The sequence below is a fragment of the Barbus barbus genome (assembly GCF_936440315.1).
Source record: "Barbus barbus genome assembly, chromosome: 18".
In the NCBI taxonomy this organism is placed as follows: domain Eukaryota; kingdom Metazoa; phylum Chordata; class Actinopteri; order Cypriniformes; family Cyprinidae; genus Barbus; species Barbus barbus.
The window spans coordinates 23,446,315-23,464,701 of record NC_136746.1 but is presented as its reverse complement, the minus strand read 5'-3'; the positions used below and the strand labels follow the sequence as shown (position 1 = coordinate 23,464,701).

The 18,387-nt window shown below is 36.1% G+C and overlaps 1 protein-coding gene across 1 annotated transcript in view; it reads left to right on the top strand.

Moving 5' to 3' along the window:
• Positions 1 to 18,387, top strand: part of LOC306884204 (protein eyes shut homolog) — a gene marked incomplete at its 3' end in the record, with an annotated part of 93,435 nt that overhangs the window by 52,818 nt on the left and 22,230 nt on the right. Inside the window, exons 17-20 of the mRNA XM_079439923.1 lie at positions 1,081 to 1,278; positions 6,799 to 6,920; positions 14,231 to 14,352; positions 16,860 to 17,119. Coding sequence (XP_079296049.1) covers positions 1,081 to 1,278; positions 6,799 to 6,920; positions 14,231 to 14,352; positions 16,860 to 17,119 — 702 coding nt within the window. The remainder of the gene's footprint in view (positions 1 to 1,080; positions 1,279 to 6,798; positions 6,921 to 14,230; positions 14,353 to 16,859; positions 17,120 to 18,387) is intronic.

Genomic DNA, 18,387 nt, shown 5'->3' with positions numbered 1-18,387 from the left:
TATTTTGTGTGTGTATGTTTGATGCTCAGCTGGCCAATTCCGGACACTGAATTCAGCTCATCTAAAATCGATCAGGCAGCTCATTCATCGCTGCTTATACTCAAACAGAGATCACGGATCACGCTTCCATTAGACGCGCAAATTAGGTTGTCAGGGATAATGATGATATCGGTTATTCTGTTTTGAAATTGAGGGAAAAAGGCACAGACTGCTTCAATGCTCTGAGAAATGCACATAGTATTTATGTGGAGGGATGCTGGGAACATTAACCTACCCTTTACACAGCTATCCTTTACTGAATGATCTAGTGTCTAGACTGGCTAAAATACAGTGCACCGTCTATCCACGTGCTAATTGAAACCCTGAGAGTTCAAAGTGGCCATTACCCAACAATGCATGGAGTGTAATTAGACAATCCAAGGCATGTCATTAATTTTCATTGAAGTTGTTCTCACCTATCAGTCTCAAATGTGCCAGTATGTTATGGGTTCTTTTACTGTCTTTACTGTATGTGTGTGTGTATGTGTATGTATATATATATATATATATATTTTTTTTTTTTTAATTATTCACACATACATGCATACTAGGCCTTTAGTATGTATGTACATACTGTACATACTATTAAAACTGTGTGCGGTTTTATCCAGGCCTAAAAAAAGTATCTTAGGTGACAAATTGCACTTAATGCAATTGCAATTAATGCAATTTCTATACTGTAATTAAAAAATAATTAATTAAATGTATAAATAAATCCTTGTGCAGTAATCGTGAGTGACTGAAAAAGTCATTATTGTGATTGTTTCATTCAAATTCAATGCAAACTCCACATTGTACTCCACAAAGTTGTTTCATTTTAATTCATTAATTTTTAATTAATTTTAATTAATTTTTTTAAAATTCAGTGGCCAGAATATGTGAGACACTTTTTAGAAGTGACAAGGCTGCCTTTGACTTAAATGTGGCCTTTTAAGTAATTAATTATGAGAATTTGTAGAGTAAACACACAGTCAAACATTTTCTGTTGTTGTTTTTGTTGCAGATGGAATTGTATTTCTTATCCTGTATTTGGAATTTCAGGGATTAACTGCGAGTTGCTTCCCTGTGAGGCCGTTAATCCGTGTGATAACAGGGCAGAGTGCGTGGAGGAGGCTGATCCCGTCCTCTTCCCTCTGGGTTTCCGGTGCCGATGTCGCCAGGGTTTCACAGGGCCCCGCTGTGAGATCAACATAGACGAGTGCAGCTCCAACCCCTGTCTGCACGGCTTCTGTTACGACGGTAAATACTGTAGTTATATCTCAGCCTTGAACTCCCAAACACAAAACGTTTCCCCCTTCAGTCTGATTAGCACACTGATACTCAAGAAAGGCACTCTGTGTGGAGCAAAGGCACTGTTGGTTTACCCCTTTGACAGTGTTAGCCGTGACTTAGTTTAATAAGTTGCTTCATTCAGTATGACCAGGCCACAGTTGCTGTGGTGTGCTCTTGACAAGTGTCTTGCTCCAGCTGTGAGCGAGGATCTGTAAGGCATAAATGCTGCTTTGTAATTTAAATAATGGGTGATAAATGACAGAGTTAATACAATCAAAGCCCAAGGCAGGGTGTTGTTCTCCCTCAGCAATCCAATAAGCTGTTTTTGCCCTTTTGTTTTGCATCTTCTGCATAAATCATTACAAAAGCCATAGATCAAATACATGTTGTCAGTTAAGGATTTCAGATTGCAAAGCACTAAATAGGCCTTTGCAATGAGGTGCTTACAAATTGGAACACACTTGATGTTGTTGTATATGTAGGCTGAATGATCAGTTATTGCATACAACCCCCCAACCAATGGAAGACAGGCAAAGTGTTCAGGAAACCTGTTTGATAATAGTTTTTATAACTGCAGAGTACACTTGAACACTTACACCTTCACCTTTAAAACATGCTGTATGTAGCATGTTTTAAATGCCTTTAAAATGTCACAGAAGATGTTTTCTAGTTGGCAGTCATTTATTTGGGTGATAATGTGATAAGACAAACCTTGACTTGTGTAAGATTTTACAGTTTGTTTAAAAGAGGCTGTAAACCGTCCCCTCAAATTAGCAGAAAACGCTTTAAATTTCAGCATGTGTTGTCCAGTGTCCTTTTTGCCATGAACTTTGAACTTGCTATCCATCCTGCTTTAGGTTTATACATTGCAGGCTTCAAATGGACAGACTTTAATGTACTGTTCTGAAGTTTTACTGTTTTCCAGAAATCTTTGGAATGATCTTTAGAGGAGTCATTCTCAACTAGAGGACCAGGACCCACTTTGGTCCTTCGCAAACTTCAGAGGGCTACAAAATAAGACAAAATATACTTTAAGCTAAAACCATTAAATTTTCAAGATTTTTAATGTACACTCACCTAAAGGATTATTAGGAACACCATACTAATACTGTGTTTGACCCCCTTTCGCCTTCAGAACTGCCTTAATTCTACGTGGCATTGATTCAACAAGGTGCTGAAAGCATTCTTTAGAAATGTTGGCCCATATTGATAGGATAGCATCTTGCAGTTGATGGAGATTTGTGGGATGCACATCCAGGGCACGAAGCTCCCGTTCCACCACATCCCAAAGATGCTCTATTGGGTTGAGATCTGGTGACTGTGGGGGCCATTTTAGTACAGTGAACTCATTGTCATGTTCAAGAAACCAATTTGAAATGATTCGAGCTTTGTGACATTGTGCATTATCCTGCTGGAAGTAGCCATCAGAGGATGGGTACATGGTGGTCATAAAGGGATGGACATGGTCAGAAACAATGCTCAGGTAGGCCGTGGCATTTAAACGATGCCCAATTGGCACTAAGGGGCCTAAAGTGTGCCAAGAAAACATCCCCCACACCATTACACCACCACCAGCAGCCTGCACAGTGGTAACAAGGCATGATGGATCCATGTTCTCATTCTGTTTACGCCAAATTCTGACTCTACCATCTGAATGTCTCAACAGAAATCGAGACTCATCAGACCAGGCAACATTTTTCCAGTCTTCAACCGTCCAATTTTGGTGAGCTTGTGCAAATTGTAGCCTCTTTTTCCTATTTGTAGTGGAGATGAGTGGTACCCGGTGGGGTCTTCTGCTGTTGTAGCCCATCCGCCTCAAGGTTGTGCGTGTTGTGGCTTCACAAATGCTTTGCTGCATACCTCGGTTGTAACGAGTGGTTATTTCAGTCAAAGTTGCTCTTCTATCAGCTTGAATCAGTCGGCCCATTCTCCTCTGACCTCTAGCATCAACAAGGCATTTTCGCCCACAGGACTGCCGCATACTGGATGTTTTTCCCTTTTCACACCATTCTTTGTAAACCCTAGAAATGGTTGTGCGTGAAAATCCCAGTAACTGAGCAGATTGTGAAATACTCAGACCGGCCCGTCTGGCACCAACAACCATGCCACGCTCAAAATTGCTTAAATCACCTTTCTTTCCCATTCTGACATTCAGTTTGGAGTTCAGGAGATTGTCTTGACCAGGACCACACCCCTAAATGCATTGAAGCAACTGCCATGTGATTGGTTGATTAGATAATTGCATTAATGAGAAATTGAACAGGTGTTCCTAATAATCCTTTAGGTGAGTGTATGTATTTTTTTATTTTTTTATTTGAATTTTATTGTGATTTCACTCAACAACAATCATTTGAATTTAATAACCATACTTTTAAATGTGTCATTTATAGACCTGGGCTGCATTTCCCAAAAGCATTGTAAGCCTAAGTTGTTTGTAGCTCCATTGGTTTCAATGGGTCTACGATGCACTTAAGTTTACGATGCTTTTGGGAAACGCAGCCCTGGGTGATTCATAGATGTTAAAAACTTTTTTATAATGAATAATTATTTTTCTGGTTATTTCAAACACTAAAATATTTTTTAGGGGTAGAAATTGTAATTTATTGTACTAGACTAGACAATGGTACATTGAATTTTCTCAGATGAGTGCTGTTTATCTTCGCGAAAAAATTTTTTAGAAGTTTAAAAATAAGGCAGCATGATGCCTTAATGTTCTTGTCTTTTCTCAGCAAGAGTAATTGTCTTCTGTACTTTAGCCAGCTTGGATTTGTTAAATGCTAAATGTCTCCTTCAGTCAGTAAGCTCTTGTAATGGCAATTGCTGATCTGTTGTTCAGCAAATTTTCAATTAGCAATACTGGAAATATCCATTTGTCTTAATCATGCGGTTTTAAATGACTGCTTGGTAGGGCTGCTTGCCTCTGAGGGAGAAGACCTCTTGAAACATAAGATGCTTCTTTTTGGACACAAGTAGATCCACAATAACAATGTAAGTCAATAACCATCAATCAAATAATGAGATGGTCATTGAACATCACAGCACAACAAAAAACTAGCAGTGATGACAAAAATAAGAGCATCATAAAACCGAAACCCCAGGCAGTAAAACAGTAATCCTATCACAGTATCTTTTGAATGCAGTACATGCTGGGAGCTCTGTGTTCGATATATATTAGGCATTTGTCCATATACTAATGTAGCTAAAGACTTTATTTTCATCTGAGTGTACATCATTTTAAAGACATTTTTCAAAGTTATTGTTCATGTCTTTGTGTGAAACATTTTTAAAGGAATAGTTCATCCAAAAATGAAAATTTTATGAAAATCTACTCACCCTCAAGCCGTTCAAGATATAGCTAAGTTTGTTTCTTCACCCAAACAGATTTGGAGAAATATAGCATTACATCACTTGCTCACCAATGGATCCTCTGCAGTGAATGGGTGCCGTCAGTCCAAACATCTGATAAAAAAAACATCACAAAGAATTCAGTCCATCAATTAAAGTGAAATGAAGTGAAAAGCTGCATGTTTACAAGAAACAAATCCATCATTAAAGCATTTTTTACTTCTATAATATTGCTTTCTCCAGTGAAAACGCATCTCAGTTGAATAAGGAGCGAAATATGCATAGATCAAGCATCGTTTACATGCAAAACCTATATTATACATGCACCTTACTTCTAATTTTCCTGCTATTTAGCACGTTTTTTATCCAAAACGACATGTAGTTCACTAATTGCACTCCCAGAGCAACCTGCAGTTAAGTACTGTGCTCTGAGGTAAAATGGTGACAGAGATGAAGGGCGATTTTGTAACCAGGCAACCAAGTATTCCTCGTCCACCACTTGGATTCAAACCTGCAGCCACTTTGACTTGTCTCCCAACATCTCCAATTCCAACAGGCTCCGTCAGACAAAGTTTACTTGTTTACTTTCTCCCAGACTTCACCAGCAAAAACAGCCCCACACATGCAGTCCCTCAGGGCCTGTCCGCCATATAGAAGGTGTGCGATCTGCTTTGTTTGTATGGGGAGAGAGTGAGAGAGGAAGGTGTATCTTTTGAGCAGCTGGTGTGAGTAATACGGGTGCCACTCTGGACCCCGAGCATTTAATGAGAGTAATCGTGGGTACATGAACAAAGACAGAGTGGCAGCATAGATTATGTGGTAAATCTAAGGGATAATGAAGAATCCTGGGACTCGGCGCAGGCCTTGTAATAAATTTGCGGCTGTAAGAACCCACAATTACCTCTGTCACAGGCTGCTGTTTTGCAGCAGAAAGGCTGGGGATGCATTTCTCCTCAACGGCATTAATGATTAAAGGCTTGTGGAATGGGTCATTAGGTTTCGGGTAAGTCAGATGCAATGCAAAGACAGTGGACAGCAACACTCTTGTAACATTTGTACACACATTTTACATTTAATTGGACACACTGTGTTTCCAGCTGCTGGGGTGAATATAAATGACCGTGGAATTGCGCAAGCAGAGAAAGACTATTTTACTGATAAGCTTAAGAGCAAAGGTTTATGGACAAAAGAGAGAATATGATGAGAATATGATAAGTCTTTTGACTACAATGGCTGTGGAGGGAAATATAGAGTGTAAAAAATGTGGCATTTGTAGAGCTTAAAACATTTAATCCACAGTTTGAATGTCTTAAGTGTCTTTAAATACCTTAAGTGCTTCAAATGTCAAGTTGCCATGTCTTAAAATCTGAAAGTAATTGTTATATATGCAAAAATAATTGTTCTGTGCAAGGTGTTTATTCTACTTTGTTTTAAATTGTTTATTGTGTGTGTCGTCCCACGTTTTCTATAAGAAATGCAAATAGATATTCACATCAAAAATATCATAGTTGGTTAGCTAACTGTGCTAGGGATTTATTATTTATGTTTTATTTTTTAAGTTAACCCCATGAAATACGTGAAATTATGGAGACATCTTACACTTTTATACTATTTTTTTTTTTTCATTTTATAATGTTACATGATATTTCTATTTTTAAATGCTGTTTCTATTTATCAAAGAATCCTGAAAGAAAATGATCAGTTTCCACAAAAATATTAAGCAGCATTGGTTTCAGTAACTGGAAATGGAATAAATTGAATATATTGAAATAGAAAACATTATTTTAAATTGTAGTAATATTTCACAACATTATTGCTTTATGGTATTTTTGAAAAAAAAAATGTTATGAACAATGGTGTATGTTTGTAAAATTGGGTTGTTGGGTGATTGAGTTGTTTTTATTGCTTGCTATAATTCCTGCACTGACATTGGCTTTACAAGGTTTACTGTAATTTAATAACTAGCCTTGAAAATGGTGCTGAAGATAACTACAACGTCCTTGAATGACGTGTTTGTAAAACCAAGTTCGTAAGCACTTCATTGTGACTTTATTTTTTCTGTAAATGTTTCTAAAATAGGAAACTGCATTTTGTCTCTTATAAAGTGAATTCTTCTGTCTTCCTGTGTGTTTCCTGCTTCAGCTGTGGATGGTTTTTACTGCTTGTGTAACCCTGGTTACGCTGGAATAAGATGTGAGCAGGACATCAATGACTGTGTCAGCAGCATGTGTGAAAACAACTCGACTTGCGTGGACCTCCATCTGGTAAGGACAATTCATCTTCAACTAACTATTAGTTTCCACATACAGCTCTTAATGAAAGAACAACAGCAGTTCTTAGAATAATACATATGGGAACTACATATAATAACCACTAATGCGCTGTAACATCTGTTGTTAAATGATCATTGTTCTCTGTGCAAGGCAATTCATAAAATATAAATCATTCCTGGCCCACCTGAGATATGACATAACCGGCACAGAACAAATAATGTATAGACCTATTGTAACCATGCTGTTCTTCTCCACAAACTTCAGTCTACAATTACAAAACAATAAATTCAGATTTTAATCATTTTTAAAAAATACTGTTAGCAATAACCATTTAATGTGCAGGTTCTGTTTAGTTTTAAAGACAGTGTTTATAGCACAAATAACATATACATTTAAAGATAGACTAATTGTGATCTACAGGGTTTTTAATCGATGGTATGCTTTTGTTGGAGGTGTCAGTCTGCATAAAGTCAACTTACTTTTAAACAATCGTGTTTAACAGTGGAATTCCTGGTGTACCTTACCAATGATTCTGCAAAGAAAATCTTCATACAAAGCAAGCAAATGTTTTTAGCAGCAAGGTTTTTGTTTTCCAATAAAAGTAAAATTTGTTGTTTCTGTATATGCAACAGCAAATGACAGGTAAATATAAAACTAGTGAAGTTTTATACGTATCTGTCATTTTTGATTTGATTGTCATTTGCAAGAGTTAATGGAAATGTAATTCTTTCCCTCATTAAATCTGTATAGTTCACACAAAAATGAAAATTCTGTCATTAATTACTCACCCTCATGTCGTTCCAAACCCTTAAAACCTTCATTTATCTTTGGGACACAAATAAAGGTATTTTTAATGAAATCCGAGAGCTTTATGAAAATACAAAATACAGTACAAAAAGTATTCTCGTAGCCTCATAAAATTACAGTTGAACTACTGATGTCACTTGGACTATTTTAACAGTGTCCGTTCTACCTTTCTGGGCCTTGAATGTGGTAGTTCCGTAGCTGTCTGCAGGGTCAGAAAGCTCTCGGATTTGATCAAAAATATCTTAATTTGTGTTCTCAAGATGAACGAAGGTCTTATGGGTTTCAAAAGACCTGAGGGTGAGTCATTAATTACAGAATTTTCATTTTTGTGTGAACTCTCCCTTTAAGTCAGTCTTATTCCGTTGTCTTTTTGTCCAATTTTCAAATACTTTTTTGCTTCAAAGTTTGTCATTTTCGGTGAATAAATATTAAAAAAAAATTCCCTAAGGGAATTCTTCACATTCTTCTGAAACCAGGGGTCACTGAGAAAATCACTTGACTTAACCATATACAGCAGCTGTTGATTCTCATGCATTGAATTGATTCATGACAATTATGACACTTAGGAACCAAAGCCTTATGAAACATAAGCTTACTTAAAAACTATTTTTCTGCCTTCTAAGAACTAGTATTTTTTATTGTATTTTTAAAATTAGTGTCCCTGGTCGTATATTGAACAGTTCATCAGTGCATGATTTTATAAAAAAAACCTGTTTTCACAATCTTCCATTTCCGAATGTAATTTTTATTTTTTGCTGATGTAGCCAAAGAAGTGGGGAAAAACAGTATTATGCAATAATGTCTAAACCATATGTTTCACAATCCAATCAAATCAGTATTTCACTTGGTAATACTCCACATTACTCAAGATGAGTATGTTTTATTCTATGTTGTATTCTTTTATTCTAATGTTGTATTCTAAATTCTAACATTTAACAGTATGCAACATTATTTGTATACTTCTTCTATTACAGACACAGTCATATCAGTCTGGACAAAAAAATCCAAAGTCTTTATTCACTGAAATGCAGTTTTGTTCTTTAGATTAAGCTTGTGTTACTTCACAATCTCTGAGAGCAAAGAGAGTGCCAATGAGAGCAATCAGCATCTCAGAAGCGTGTGTGACATGCAGTTGTTTGGCTCTCATCCCAAATCGGCTTCTCCTTCCCTTTCAGCAAACCCACTCTAATACAGCCAAAAAGAGAGATACCAGCCTCTGTGCTCTCATTTCACACTCTTCCGCCCCTCCCCAGCCCTTTCTCTTCTTATTTATCTCACAAACTTTCTCTTCTTTTCCTCTATTTTTATTCCAATAGCTCTCAGAACAGAACAGGAGGGCAAAAATAGTTTATCATTTATTCATGATGAATAATGCAACCCTAGGCCCCAGTTTCTGAATGGAGAATGCAATTGGGCTATTCACGGCATCCCTCGAAACCTAGAGGTGGGCGGTTTGTAGGCTGCTGTCCTGTGGACAGAAATGCGGGTAGGGATATTAGCCCTCTTGCATGCTGGGTTAATTAATGATTTGAGTAGCTATTTTGCATCAGGGTATGAGATCATCTCAGAGATGCATAGAGAGTAACCTTGACAAAAGATGATCCGATGACTTTGCCATTGACAGATCAAGAAAAGCACCTCTTATTGACTAGCTTTTTGTGTTAAGGTGTCAACAACATGCAAGTTTTTTCTTCTTGCTATCATTAAGCTCATGCAGGACGTATGAGGTGACTGCAGTCATCATGTTACGTCTATTTAAAGCCATGACACACTCAAATTTGGATAAATATTTGATCTTGCTTACAAATGTAAAGGAAGCGATTTAAAAGAAATATGGAGCAAATTTTCTTCTGACATGTTTATGGCTTGCAATAAAGTTTTAGAATAGCATCAGTGTGTTAATAGCTTCTACTGTATATGCTCATCGCATGAGCGCTTTAAAAGATTGTTCTACTCTCACAAGTATGAAATCACTGATTGGGAAATGGTTTAGCTACCATGTAATTGAGCTCTTAAATTCTATGTGCTGGTTATATAGCAAAGGACGTGGGATGGGGAGAGAGGGCCAGCCATGGAAAGTCACATGGGAGTGCATTACTTCCATACAGTCAGTAAATTAGATTGACCTTTCTCTGTGTGTGAAAATGCGAATTCTGTCACGCTGGTTTGCCAACAGGAGTCTCCACCTGCCCAATACGTGGGTCTCTGGAAGGACAAACATGATAGCCAAAAGAGCTAGGTCACGCTTATCTGATGCAAATCATCTTGCTTTGAATATTTGTGAACTCGTTAAATTGATTGAATTTAGAGGCATGTGGAGAGAAGTGGTGACGTGGGGACATTTTCAATGTAGTTTTGCAACTTAACTGTTTTCTATGGGTTTACTCTATAGTGGAGCAAATATTTCTCCTTTCTTTTCATTTCTTTCTTTTCTGTTCATGTCTTTCTATTCTTTTTCTTAGGCAATTGCACTGGGAAGGGATCACAATATTTTCATGTATTTTTCATGTATTGTTTTTTTTGTATATTGATTTATTTTTATGTAATGCTTTGTATTTTAGAGAGAGGTGGATTTGAAGGATGGATGGATGGATGAATAGATCGTTTTTACTGCATTCTTGATGTAAAAATACATACTTGGTGAGCTCTAGAGACATCTTAAAAAATCTGAAACATGAAATCTTACCAACCCCAAACTTACAGTATATATACAATCTTAAAGGGATAGTTCACCCAAAAATGAGAATTCTGTTATTAATGACTAACCCTCATGTCGTTTCAAACCCATAAGACCTCTGTTCATCTTCAGAACACAAATTATTATATTTTTGATGAATTCCGAGAGCTTCCAAGAACTTTCTCACTCTGCACAAGACAGCAACTGAAGGCTCAGAAAGGTAGTAAGGGCATCGATAAAATAGTCTATATGAATCTGAATAAAAAAATTGTTGAATAAAGTTGTTATTTTTATTTCCTTGAATCTGGTAGATGCGTTGCTGTCTTTGGAGGGTCAGAAAGCTCTTGGATTTCATCAAAAATATCTTAGAATATCTTAGAAGATGCTCAGAAGATGAACAAAGGTCTTATGGGTTTGGAACAGTATGAGGGTCATTAATGATAGAATATTCTTTTTTTGAATTTTGTTTTTGTTTTTCAACTATTACTTTTTTTACTGTTCAGTATAAATTGCCATAATTTAGTTTATGACAATTTCCAACCTCATTTTGCTGCCCCCATGTAAAGATTTTGCATTTGATGATACAAAACTGTGCTGCATTAAGTAGCGAGTGACAGGTTTGCTGTTGTCTTAAATAGTTTTTAATCTGCTTTATCCTTCATTAACAGCGTTCATGGTGTAATTAACTAATTTCTCAGAAGATCAATTACAATTTGATTCCTTATGGTATAGTATATGACCCTTTTAAGAAGGATTTGCAAAGAGTTTGGGATTATATCCCATTTATTCATTTGACAGACACTTTTATCCAAATCATCTTACATTTCATCAGTACGCATGTTCCCTTGGAATCAAACCCACGATCATGGCATCGGTAGAGCTATAGGAACAAGACCTTAAGCCATTAAATCATTCATCTTTTCACTTCATATCTCAGCAGTGTTAAACAACTTCAACACAACAGTCTGTTTTATATCCCCATAGCACCTTTTTTTCTGGTCTTGTCTTTGTTGAAGTGGCTGTTGCAACATTCCCCTTGAGCATAATGGTGTTGTGAAGTGTGCGTAATGGCCCAATGTCCTCTGTGTTCTCTTAAGACATAACAAATCACTCCATTTGTACACCACAATCCATGCCTCCTCTGCTCATCTGTTCGCTATATTCACTTCATCTTTTTTTAAATGGTCAAAATCAGTGATATAACGTCTTCCGTTACCCTAGAAAATTGGCAATCCAATTTCCTCCTACATTTTTCAAATGTCATAGACATTTCATCTCAATTAAGATGTATTTGCTTGAATGAAATGTACAATTTTTTTGGTAGCTGTTGTTTATAGTTATAGTACAAATCTGTTTTACTTTATATTTATTTATTGTTTATTGTGAGCATCAGTTTGTACTAAAGTATATAATTTACTAAATATTATATATTTTACGATAGCAGATCAAATGTGACTGAATTGAGGACTTTTCAATTCTGCATGAGGCTATTTTATATGTAGTTGTTTCATAATCTAATGAGTTATAAATGTGCTGCCTTGCTCATTTTGTAGTTCAGTTCTATTTGCTGTCTATTCCCAGCATGCATTGGGGCATGAAAAATTAACATGCCTCTACCTTTTGACTTTCAGTTCAGTAATAGTTTAAGATAAGTTTAAACACATATAATATAAAGCTATTTTTTAAAGTTAATTAGGTGACTACTTCAGAAATATTATTACTTATTGATACAGTTATTAATTGTTATTTTGAAATATATATATGGTTCTTGTAATTCCAATGAACTTTTTTAAACTTTTTTTTCATATGATCTGTTTGCAGTTACTCATGTTTAGTGATTAACTTTGACAGCCCATTTGACAGAGACTCACTCAATTATTAAGTATTTAATTAATAATATTGCATGTATTCTGCCATAATTTTGAGCATGACATTTTCCTGTAATGTAGCATGGTATTACAGTACTACTACAAAATATTCATCATTTTATAAATAGCACTTGCTTTTCATAATTATTTAAACTCATTACATTATTTATATATAATATCTCAATTATTTTTCATTGTAGTGTTTCCAAGCAGCGATTTGCTGCATTATTATGCAGAAATTCATCTTGCATATGAGAGATGTTTCTAACTCATTCTATCACAATTATCTTATTCCAAAAAGACGTTTTCTCGTGCAACTTCATGTAGAGACAGGAGCAAGCTTTCGAAATCCCTCTCACAGATTGTGGTTTACTTCCTGGCAGTGTTTATGTAGTTATTTATTTAGTTCTGTTAAAATAAAAATACCCCGCACAACCCCGGGTTTCTCGGGAGAGCTACGATCCCAGCTGATGATTTAGCAGCCTAAATAAGATTATACTATCCTTAGCCAGGGGTGAAAAACAGAAGTCTTCTGGAGGCATCTGATCTATCACACCATGTCTGCATAGCTTCTTCTGTCTTATGAATAAGGCCCGCGGTGCTCAAATTACATTAGGCAGAGCTTAACACTGTGTCTGCGTTTGGATGAAGCACAGATTAGCATGCACTCCAGGATGCACAGCCATGATGAAGAACTCTAGCCATGCCTTGACTGTGCAAACCTGTGCTCATTTCCATTGTATGGGATGAGATGGAATAAACCCTTGCCATGCAAAATAACAGACAGCAAACCACCCACGGTGATTAGTTTTCATAATGAAAACTTTAATGACAAAGTGGAGGGGAGAGTCGTAGTAAACTCACAAAGACAGAAAGGACAGCACATAAAACGTAAAAAAGAAGAAAATGCATTTACATCGTAGCTTCTATTCGAGCACTAAATAGAGAGTACGCATTCATTCACTTCAAGTGCTGTTTATTTCAGAGCATGGGGTGTAATTCTAAATATTTCTCTTTGAAATGCGTGGTTCATGCAGATTTCTTTAGTAATTTATGCCAAAATTAATAGTTTGCATGCCTTTAAAGACATGCCTGAATATCTGATGTGCAGTGGTGGGTGGTTGAGAGAATGCATTTGCATAGCAATGGTTGCTCTTCCGTAAAGATAACAAGTTTGAAAACCATGCTAAATACATTTGGAGTTAATAGTAGGTGGGATGAGATATGAAGCTGCCCACAGATTGCCCTCAGTACAAATTATAATATAAACCACAACTACACGCCTTGTGTGTGTGTGTGTGTGTGTGTGTGTGTGTGTGTGTGTGTGTGTGTGCTTTTTTTCAGACTAAGAGAAAGGAATAGGAAGGTACATTTACTCTTTTTGTTTATTGGCTTGTTTCATGCTTCAATTGCTTGAAGTGTCATCTGTTATTATATTTAAAGTCAAATATATTACAACATTTTTGAAAACAGTTGTGCTGCTTAATAATTTTGTGGAAATGTGATACATTTTTGTTATTTTAAATTTTTCAGCATTTATTTGATCAATTTAAAAGTATTTCAATAAAAGTATTAATTTCCTTTTTTTTAAACTATCCTAACTCCAAACTTTTGAACAGTAGTGTACAGTGTATATTTATATAATCATGCATTTTTATACAAGCCAAGTAATTTCAGCATCTCATACAAATTATCACGAGTTGTCATGAGAATATTTTAAAATATTCATTTTTGGATTAATTATTGCTTTTAACGTTGCACTGCTTTGCTATACTGACATCTGATATGTTGTTAATTTACTGTGAATGTTTTAATGAAGACATTTTCAGGTCCGTCGAGTGATTGGTGGCAGAATATACTGTATTTATCTAGGTCAAGGCAAGGGTTAGATGAAAGTGTTACACCGCTCTCTATTATCTTTTCATTCGCTGTCTTCATTTGCATTACAGAGTTACAACTGCCTCTGTCTGCCCGGCTGGGAGGGGGAGTTCTGTCAGTGGGAGACCGATGAATGTTCATCAAACCCCTGTAAAAACAACGCCACCTGTACAGACCTCCTCGACGCTTACAGGTGGGTTGCAAAAACACAGCTTGACGGAGGCAAAGAAAATCTGGATGAATAGACAGGCTAGAGATGGGTCACATGGTCGACTAGTTTTTCCAACAGCCTACATTTATTAATGAGGTAGTCCAGTTTATGTAGCTTTTTTTATTTATTTATTTAATCACTAAAAATGTATTTCTTTGCATTTCCTGCTGATGTTGACTCCTTTCAAAAAATGTAACCATTTCTTAAATCCTGATCTCCATTTTAGCCTATTCTATTAGAGTTATTAGAGTTTTGAGGCTTTTAATCCATGTGTGTCAGCTTTGAGTTCATGTAAATGTTCATGTAAATACACTTTTAGCAGAGATATGCAATTAAAATGTGCAATCTTTTTTTACATCAAATATAGTGCATTGTTCTGTTTTTAAGACGGTATGTCAAATTAACAGGCGTTCAAAATGTAAAAGTGTGTACTACATTCTGAGTCATATACATCCTAATGGGATCCTTTTAATATCAGCTAGTTGATTTTAAAAATGTTGTCAGCTGAAAAAATATGTATATTTCAGTAATTTAATGACTATAAATTCAAGAATGTTTTAACATTCAGTTGTAAAGACATTGCAGTTGTAAATTATAGCTGTACTGAAAAATAATGAATATTTAATCATCATATAATGAAATGAGCTGCATCAAACTATACAGCTGTTTAATTAAATTGCAGTCTTTTATTTAATCATTGCACTATGCTATATTGCGATTATCTTCCAGTCACTTTTATTTATTTTTTTAATTTTGCATTCGATATAATTAATAAATAGCTTTTCATCAACTCACGGACCCCCTGCAGTTCCCTCATGAACCTCCAGGCTTTCATAAATCCCCATTTAGCAAACCCTGGACTATGTATGAAAAAAGCAGCACTAAGTTTAGCCACCTATTCTCTCGTCATGCAGAGACAGACTGCACTTTCAAAAACGTGCGAGATAATGAATTGCAGATGGCAGGTAAAACAAATGAATCAATCAATGCAGCACAGCAGGAGGAGGTTTCTCTCAATTGGTGACTCTCTTGAGAGAAAAGCTCCTGCTTCTGTTTCACCTAATGTGCCCTCTTGCTAAGGGCAGCGAAGGGGGGAAGAAAATGGACTGAAAGGAGAGAGAGAGAATAGAGGATGGGTTTAAGACAGGGATTGGCAGCACGGCTGTAAGATCACTGCCACCAAGTGGAATGCAGATACCTTCGGCACTCTCTGGGATTCACTCTGGTAAATATAATCCCAGCTCACTACTCTAACCACCCAGTGTCCTACTTCCAGCAGTCTGGGATTTAATGCTTCTCAGACCAATAGTGCAATTAACCTATAAATCCCCTCAGCTGTCCAGAAATCTAACAACACTGATTCCGTTTTCACTATGAATGATAAAATAAAGTAAAACCGTGTTTTGTTTTCAGTTTGCGTAGCTTTTTGGAGATTTGTGGTTTATAGCATTGCTGGAGTAGTTCTAAAAGTTGACTATACTAATATACAGATTTCATTTATGTGACATAAACTAAAACTTATTTGATATGCTCTGGCCCAACTTTCTGTTTCGACAGGAAATACATCAAATAGACTAAAAAATGTACACATCAAGCTATTTTAAAGTGGCCTTTAAAACTGAAACAGGATTAATTTGACATTTAAGTTGTTTTCTTATATTTTGTGTAAATAATGTACTGTATCTCATGGGCTGCCGTGTTTTGATTGTGAGAATGATGGAAGATTATAATAATGTGCCTGCTATGATTTTCATTTGCGTTTCTACTGTATAATTATGACTCATTGTTCATTTTCTTTTAATAACACCTGTAAGAATATCATGTCTGGCCTCTTTAAAATAGCTATTGTGTGTGTGTGTGTGGGGGGGGGTTCCCCCTGAAATTAAGTAGAAAGTTTAATTTATAACAGTTCAGTTCATGGCACACATTGTAATCCTGGTCTAAAATGAACAAAAAGGGATTTACAGAGACGTATGACATTCATTAGTGAAAAGAACCACAGGGCTAAGCCAAATCGGAGTCTGCCCCTGGGGGAATTTGCTTTTATGCTACAAGGTCACTGTGTGCAAGGAGTGTCAGTCGGTCTGTACGTAAATGAATATTTTAATAGTACAATATAATTTTCCTCAGTAATTTCACACAATGGAATTCCAAAGGATTTCAAGACACTATTCGTGTCTGAGTTATGTCTTAAAGAGATAGTTTGCCCAAAAATGAAAAAAAAAATAGTTTGCTCAAGATCATTTACTCGCTCTCATGTTGTCCCAACCCTTTGTCTTCCATGAAACAGAATATGGAGAATATTTAGCGCATATGGAGTCTTTTATGATTCTCTTTTATCGTGCATTTTTGTGATTTTTTTGGTCAGCGTTCATGTTTGTTATACGGAAAAGAGCAGCCAGAATATTTAAAAAAAAACATACAAGCTTGAAATTACACGAGCAAACGATGAACTCTCTTATCTGAAAAATGCTTATTTTGTCTTAAAGGTGTACATGTCCTCGTGGTTGGACAGGCCTAGATTGTGGAGAGGATGTGAAGGAATGTTCTTCCTCTCCCTGCCTGAACGGAGCACATTGTGTGGAGTCTGACATCCCAGGGGAGTTCTCCTGCACCTGCCCACCCTTCTTTACCGGCCTCCTCTGTGAACAGGCCTACGACCCCTGCAACCTGTGGCATAACCCCTGCCTGCACAACTCTACCTGCCGTGCCAAGTCAGATGGAACCGCCCTCTGTGTTTGCCCAGTCGGTGAGATATAGCAACCCAACTGCATCCTACCTACTGATTCACCCACCTGCTGGGTGAGATCTGTCATTCATAGGGCTTTATGTTTACACTTCTGTAGCTTGTTTTAATTCTCTTGCCTTCTATTGAGCTGGTTATTCGGGTAAAATCGTACATTTCCTACTGATTACGTCTTTGCTAGATGTTTATTTTAGTCCTTACTAAATGGGTTCCCATGGAAAACCTGCAAATATTTTTTATTTGTGACTTCTACTAATGGAAGTCATGTATATAAGTGTTCATTTGTGTAGTCAAAATAATTTTTTCTATTTTTGTTTGGAAAAAACCATAATTAGCTATTGCTGAATATTGTTCTTAGGCAGAATAAAATGACAGCATCAGTCTCTCTATTGCGGCTCTTGTTCAAGGAGGTCTATAGAACACATGGAGAAAGACATTTGTTTGCAACCCATTCATACTTGCAAAAAAATTAACAGATCCTTCTAAATGACCATCAAAGCAGAAATATGCTTTTTGATGCCAGATGGTGTTCTTACGGCATCTCTCTGCAGGATCTAATGGGGTCATGCCCCAACAAACCTTTGACTCCTTGGCCTCATTGGAGACATTTTGTATGGTCATTTAATTCTATTATTACTTCATGGAAATTTGTTGAATGTCATAGGAAAACCCTGCAATAAAAATTACATCATTGCTTTGATGGTATACTGATGAGCATAGATGCAGTCGACCTGCATTGATTTTGGGTCTGCTTTTGGGTTAAACTTATTTTACCTGTGCAGTGAATATGAAGAACTTGACTTGAAAATATACACACTGTTCAAACGTTTCAGGTTGAAAGTTATTTTTTTTGTCATGAAAGAAGTATCTTATCTCACTAAGGCTGCATCATAAATACAGTAAAATATGTAATATTGTGGAATATTATTACAATTGAATACAATTTAATTGAATACAATTTTAATTACAATTTAATACAATTTACAATTTTCAGCATCATTACTCCAGTCTTCAGTGTCACATGATCATACAGAAATCATTCTAATATGCTGATAACATTTATTATTGTTATAAATGTTGAAAACAGTTGTGCTGCTTTATCTTTTTGTGGAAGCTATAAGAACAGTATTTATTTGAATAAGGAAATATTGTAATGCTTTTATAGTTAATTATTAATGTATCCTTGTAAAAGTATAATTTTTTTTTTTTTTTTTTTAAAGGTACTGACCCCAAACTTTTGAACAGTAGTGTAGGTGAGTGGCAAATTTGTC